A 7,683-nucleotide genomic window follows, 5' to 3' on the forward strand; every position below is an offset into this window, starting at 1 on the left:
GTAGTGTTTCTACACACTGTCAAGATAATAGGAACTCTGGGTGGATATACATATCCTCTTCTCTTCGGTCATGGAGAAACCAGTAGCTCTCAAAGTTAGTGTGCAACAGAATCAGCTTAAATGGGGTGTTAAAAACTTGTTGGGCCCCAACCCAAGAGTTTCTGATTCAGAACATCTCGGTTGGGGCCTGAAAATAACATCTTTCCGAGATCGCAGTGATGCTGCTGCTCTAGGAATCCACTTTGAGAACCACTGCAGACCAGTGGTTCCTAATTTACAATTAGAATTCTGCAGAAGAAACTGCTGCATTTAAAGACCACCTGCTTCAAAATTTTCATTTCACAAAATGTACCTCTCCTCTCACCAGAGCCATTTAAAACAGAACTACAACCCAAGGTCAGGATGAGGAACATAATCATTTTTAGATGGCTGGCAGGGCCTTGTGCCCTCTGTCATTAGGGTCCATAAAACTAAGGAAAAACAACTTTGTGCCCTTTAAAATATTATCACTCTTCCTATGATAAGAGCAGTTGTGATAGAAGTTGGAACCAGCAGTTTTTAAAACAGTAAGTAAAACGTAAGAATATTCGAAATTTAGATTATCAACAGTGCTCCTTTCAAACTAATAATTTTCTTTAAAAATAACAAACTTTTCACATATACTGTAAATGTGTTGGAGGAATAAAAGAAATACACTTGGGCTACAGTAAGCTTTAAATGATGCTGGCAAGTTTCCCGTTGTGATAATTAGAAAAGTAAGTCAGAATCCTTAGGGTAACAGTTGACAGAGTGGAAGAGTTTTTGCACAGAAGGTCCACTGGTATAATTATTGTGGCAAGTTATAGCAGATACTGAAGAATTTAAAGGAAGGGGAGAGAAGATACTAGTTTTTCTGGAAGAGGTATATTTAAAAATAAAGTGATTCTGGTCTGAACAGTTTGGTATTTGGAACTTTTATCTATAGGATGTCTGTTCCACTTTCAAAACAGACTGATCAAATTTGGAATAGGTACAGTTAATATCTCAAAACGAGGCAGGGCTAATTAAGGTTTTCAATTAAGAAGGTTTTCTGTAATTTTTAATTCAACAGATCTAACCCAGAAGAGATTTGCAGTGCTGTGTTATCAGGGATTGTAGAGGATATACAATATGGGAATAGATATATAAACAAAACGTTGTAGGAACCCAACAGGGACTAATTTTCTAGCTGGGGACTAGATGGAGGCTCCAGGAAACAAGTGGCACCTGAGCTGGGAAGAAAGGACAGGATTTTGGGTGAGAGAAAAGCACCTTCTAGATAATTTGCATCATTTGACTATGCAGGTACACCGTCTGTTCAGGAAGGGACTGGGTGACTGGAAAAGCAGCTGTGGGCCTTGAATAGTATGCTCAGAGTTTTCCACCTTAATCTCTTAAGTAACCATGGGAGGCTTTCTTAGCTGGAGATAGTATAATAAAAATCTCTATTTTAAATATTTCTTATAGTTTATTTTGAGAGAACGAGCATGAGTGGGGGAGGGGCAGAGAGAGAGGAAGAGAGCAAGAATCCCAAGCAGGCTCCACGCTGTCAGCATGGAACCCGATGTGGGGCTCGAACTCATGAACCATGAGATCATGACCCGAACCAAAGTCAGACACTTAACTGACTGAGCCACCTAGGTGCCCCTATATAATCTCTATTTTAGAAACATATTGCTGACAGCATGTGGAGAAAGGATTGAAGAGGGGGAAGGAAGAGATGAGAAAAATTTGTATTACTTCAAACACTGATGGGAAAATCATTTTTTAGATTACAGTGGAAATGGGAATATATTTAGAAGACATTCCAGAGGTAAAATTGAGAGGAAGACTTTTAGTTGGGTTTCAGGAGTAAGAAGTAGTGAAATTTAGGAAGAGACAAAGATTACTTTTGTATAAGAAGCTCACATTTTTTGAGGGCTACTATATGTTAGACATTGTTTAGAGTGCTTTTCGTGGCTTCTCATTTAATACAGTTGACCCTTGAACAATGTGGGGTTTAGGGGTGCTCACCCCCCCTTGCAGTTGAAAATCCATGTATAACTTCTGACTGTTCAAAAACATTAGCCTAATGTTGACCAGAAACCTTTCTGATAACAGCTGACACATACTTTGCATGTTCCATGTATTATATGCTGTATGTATTCTTATAAAAAAGTAAGCTAGGGAAAATTGTAAGGAAAAGACATTTACAGTATTATGCTGTTTGCTGAAAAAATCTGCAAACCTGTGTTGTTCAAGAGTCAACTGTACTCCCAGTAGTTCTTTTTGAAAACCTAAGGAAACTAAGGCCCAGAGATGTTGCTCAGTTTACCCAAGACCGCATGTTAATAAGCAGCAAAACCTGGATTCAAGTTTAGGGTCATGCTCCTATCACCACTCTGACTGACTTGAGTGAGCACAGAATTGCAGGCTATTGGGGAAGACGCACTGATGGGGACATCTAACTGATAGCAGGAAATGACTGTTGAGTCCAGTATGGAAGAAAGGCAGGCAGAGGGTAAAGTTTGGGGGAATGCTGCAACTTAAGAGAGTGGACGTGGGGAGTCAATAAAGATGAAACATGCCAGAAAAGCCAGGCAAGAGAAACTACAACTTGAGTACAGAAATAAAGGGAAGAGGGCAGAAATCAATAATATCTAGATTTAAACAGGAAGATTAACAAAACCAAAAGCTGACCAGTAAAATGGTCACAAACCAAAATGAGATAAGACTGCAAATAAGCTAAAGGAATGAAAATTCAAAACCAGCTCTTCTTCCGGGGTCTACTCTAAAATCAAGTCAATGAGAATAGTAGTTAGGAGCATGGATCTTTTAAAAGAGTATAAGCTATATGTTTAATAGGTGTGATAACTCAGTTGAAATGGGTAAAATTCTACAAACAACTAAAATTCCAAAGTGTCAGAAAAGAAACAAATCCTTGAATATGTTAATGACCATTAAGGAAATTGAAAGAGTATTTAAAGAGCACCCCCACATGCTCTGTCGGGATAACCAAACTTACCTTACAGGATCCTAGATATCAACTGAAGTGACAACCACTGATAAACTGCAAGGCACCAGACATAAATTATTGAAATAGTTTGAAAATTGGACAAATCTACAAGTATTTATTGTACAGTACTTCTACCTTGTGCTAGGTTTTGCAGTTTGATGTTCAGTATTGAAATTTAGTATTAACTTATCTAGACGAAATAGCAATTAAACTAGAAGATAGCCGGGAGATCATTTTGACACCTATCATTCTGGACAACGAAAATCTAGTTATGCATAGTAATGTATTAAAGGGAGGCCTTCAATTATTCTTGTTCAGTTGGGAGTATAGTTGTGGTATTTCTTTCAGACCTGAAAGTTGTTATCAAAGCCAGGTACCTTTATCCCATTTATCATCTTAGTTGCCAACAATACAAAAATTAACTTTTTAAGTATTGTTACCGTGAAGTAGGATATTATTTGTCATTGTAATTAAAAAGAATACTTCCTCAGCCCCAAAATATATTCTTGCTTTCTAAGCCTTTTAAGGTAAAGTACTTATTTTTAATAGTTATTGAGAAGCATCTTTATAGTACTCTGGACAAACCATGGCCATTTTCAAAATACTATTAGAAGTTTTACATGTGAACCAGGTTGAGTGTGTTGTCTCTGGTTTTCAAAAACAATATTTAAAGCAAATCAGCATTCTGAGTAGCTTGGAACCTTTTAAAAGTATTAGAACATGCTTTAGCAACATATATACATTTTTTTTTCTAGTGGCCTAGGTATTTAATAATTAGGGAAATTTTCTGGGCCCTATTCTTTGCTCTGTGTAACCGTGATCTCATTCTGTAAAATAATTTGCAACCGACCTGTCTCCCAGGGGTGATCCACCATGGTCTGTCTAGGAATGTAAAGAACTCAGGTTCTTCCCAATGGGTCTGCAATAATTATTTTAAAACTCTTTTGTTCCTTACAGTTTCCAACACTGCTTAATGGCCACATGCCAGTGCCAATCCCCAGTCTGGATAGAGCTGCTTCTCCAGTACTGCTTTCTTCGAACTCTCAGAAATCCTGATGACATCTGGCCACAATTAAAGACTTATTAACTGATGAGACAAATTTGTCCCCCTGGGCTAGTTTACCTGTGTCATGAGAAGGACATTGTGAAACCCTCTGTTAATTTGGTTTGCACTTTTCATAACATGGATGGTCTAGATTTATGTTAGCATTTTTAAAACTTTTTTTTTTTATATTCAAGTATATATGAAGATCTGTTTGGCATTAAGTGAATTTTAATGTTTTTGTTTTATATCTTCTTAGCTCTTAAGTGTTGAACACTGTTGACAGTGAAGAACTTTTAATGGTTTTCAGTATAACTAATAAGGATGTGAAGCTTTTTTTCTCTTTAATTCCGCATACGCTGAACTATGCTTATAGACACTATAACCAGCTGTGCCTTCCTTTGCATTTAGTTTTATGTAAATGATTTATATATTTTTTAGTATTAAGAGAAAATGTTTGAAAGACAAAAATTAGTATCAAACAGCTCTCTAGTAGAATTTCATTATTTTCCACAAGTAGGCAACATGAAAGCATATTCATATTTTTCCTTTTCGCTTTCAATTGTATAAGAATTGCCTTAGAACCTCTTTTGAACTGAAATTCAGTAAATGTCCAAGTTAATGTTTTTATAAAATAAACCAAGCCATATTTAGAAAATAAACATTCATAAAAGAAAATGTTCTAAAGTGCATTTTTTAAAAAATGAACTTTGAAAGGCTAGCCACCTAGCTGTTTACAATCTTTTAGACTCCTCCCAAGCATAAACCGGAGATGGAAATCTACATCAAGTTCACTCTACCCATGCCCTTGAAATATCTATGTAAGCATGTTCTTATTTCAAATAATCAGCTGTGGTTCTCCCAGTTTCCCTAGAGAATCACACCCCTGATATATTTCCTGTACCATTATGAGTTAGGGTAAACCCCTACAACCATAATTAACATTTAAAATACCTATGCTTTGGAAGAGGCTCACAGACAACAATATTAGAACACCAAGTATCTTCATGTGTATAGGCATAGCCTTGCCTGTGAAACTGAGAGGTAGGATACATTGCTTTATGTATTACTAAGTTTATGGGGAGAATGAAGGAAACTGGATACAAGAAATATAAAATTCTTCAGGAACCTCATCATTATGGAACTGAATTAGTAACAATTTGGAGCACTCAGCAGTTAACTCTCTTGTGTAGCACAGTTTAGAGCAGTGATAACAAACATCAGGCGCCACTCTAAGGCACTGTTCTGTACACGAGGTAGGAAAATTCTAATGTGGAGAGAACTGGAAAGTGTCCGGCACTTTCGATTCAAGATCAGATTATCATCCTGAACTGTAAGTAACCAATTTGAAATATGGCTAAATAACTGACTCCAAAGTAGGTGTTAAGTGGCAAGGATTATGGAAAAGCATAAAAAATAAAGCTTGTAAAAACACAAACATTTCTGCAATTTTCTAAAAATCTCGAGATTTTTCAATTGGAATTAAGCATCTCTGTACATCTCCAATATACAACTCTGGATATAAATTCCAAAATCCACAGACACTACTGTCACTCCCTCATAGGCTGAGGAAAATTCTGTACTAAAATAAAAGAGCTGGTCTGGGGAACTGAGATGTACCCAACATGAAATGCTACAGGTAGAGGGGGCCTTTGAGAATGCTTCTCACCACTGTTTCCACATAAGGCAATTACACAAACAACTGGGAGCTGCCTGAGGCCACACAGCTCATTAAAGATAGAACAGTGACTGGTGCTCAGTCCAGTTATGCTTTTCCACTCCTGGCTGTAACTAACTACTGGCCCCAAGCTGTATGTTAGAACATTAAAAAAAATTCATCGGATAAGTGAAGAACATACCCCAAATGGAAGATTCTTACAGAGAAAGTTAATCAATGTACAAAAACTTCAACCAAAAATATTTTTAAGTGTATATGCTGATTGGAAATATTCAAATGACTATAAACCCAATTCCTATATTTCCTTCCTTGAAATACTATGGACTCTAGCTGTTTATTAGAAACGGAAAAACACCATAATTTTTATGGATCAGAAAACTATGACACAAATAGAGAATTGGAGGTATTGAAATGTAACTCTTATAGCTCTGCCTCATTCTGTGTGTGTGTGTGTTTTAACAGTTATTTTAGTCAGAGAATAGATTTCAAAGAACATATTAAATAACTTTTTCCTTTTTATTGTCTGCTTGATCAGTGTTAAACTACTACTATAGCTAAGGTTTTATAGAACTATAACCTAAATGTTGGTCTCTTTGTACACACCTTTTCTATGAGTGCATATCTTCATTCACTTTCATATATGTATCAATTTTACTATTATTTTTGTTTAATAAATACTTTGTGATAAAAGGTGCAAGGAGGCAAGTGGGTTGGTTTACTTCCATTTACTTGGAACGATCCAAATTTTGCTTTTCTATATGGGTAAGAGCTGAAAAATAAGTCTTGGCCTCTAGCCTCAAATATGATACATCAAAACATGCTCTTGTATATGTAATCTGCTTCAAAGAGATATTTAATGAAACAAACAATTATTGAGGTTGAATTGGTGAGGGTTGGGGAGGAGAATGGGTTTGAAAAGTGGTCCCCTCATCTTTTAAATCTTAAGGTTTACCAATCATTCTACATTGAAAGATAGGGTAGGTGATGAGGAAGGGAAAAAAACAAATGATCATTTCTTTTAGCTGCAACTAATATCATACTCAATGGTAACTGAAAGTGTTTTACCCTAACATAAAGAACAAGGATACTCTCTGTTGCCAATTCTACTTCAACACAGTACCGAAAGTCCTAACCAAAGTTAATTAGGCAAGAAAAATAAATCCAAATTATACAGCATCTCTATTCATAGAAGACATCGTCTTACATGTAGAAAACCTTAAAGAACCCACAAAAAAAAGTTAATAACGTCAGCAAAATTATAGGACACAAAATCAACAAAACAAAAATCATTTGTATTTCTACACACTAGCAAATGAAAAATTCAGAAAATAATTCTGTCTACAATAACATCAAAAAGAACAGAATACTTAGGAATAAAATTCACCAAGGAGGCACAAGACTTATATACTGAAAAACTACAAAACATTGCTAAAAGAAATTAAAGACATCCTGCATTTATGGACTGAAAGATTTAATATTAAGATCACAGAACTCCCAAATTAATCTAGAGTCAATCAATGCAATTCCTATCACAATCCCAATGGCGTATTTCCTCAGAAATAGAAAAATCCCATCCTAAAATTTATATGGAATTTCAAGGGACCCTGAATAGCCAAAACAACCTTGAAAAAAAAAGAACAAAGTCGGGGGACTCACTTCTTGATTTCAAAATTTACAAAGCTATAATCACTCAAAACACTGGTACTGGCCAAAAGAGATACAGACCAGTAAAACAGAATAAACTCTCACATTTATGGCCAACTGACTTAACAAGGGTGCCAAGACCATTTAATGGGAAAAGGATAGTCTTTTTAACAAACAGTGCAGGGAAAACTAGACATTCACATGCAAAAGAATGAAGTTAGATCCAAACTTCACACTACATACAAAAATTAACTCAAAGCCCTAAATGTAAGCATTAAAACTATAAAAATATTAAAACAGAGGAAA

General features: G+C 35.8%; 1 protein-coding gene across 2 annotated transcripts in view; it reads left to right on the top strand.

The window, feature by feature from the left end:
• The window catches only part of ELK3 (ETS transcription factor ELK3), a 67,283-nt gene extending 60,856 nt beyond the window's left edge, over positions 1–6,427 (top strand). For both annotated transcript variants that reach the window (XM_047065460.1, XM_047065459.1), the window contains one exon: positions 3,971–6,427. In XM_047065460.1, coding sequence (XP_046921416.1) covers positions 3,971–4,069 — 99 coding nt within the window. In that variant the 3' untranslated portion in view covers positions 4,070–6,427. The remainder of the gene's footprint in view (positions 1–3,970) is intronic.
• The last annotated feature ends 1,256 nt before the right edge of the window (positions 6,428–7,683 follow it).

This window comes from Lynx rufus, unplaced genomic scaffold (assembly GCF_022079265.1).
Source record: "Lynx rufus isolate CCGP_SWC_20201006 ecotype Redwood Valley unplaced genomic scaffold, mLynRuf1.p SCAF_7, whole genome shotgun sequence".
NCBI classification, from domain to species: Eukaryota; Metazoa; Chordata; class Mammalia; order Carnivora; family Felidae; genus Lynx; species Lynx rufus.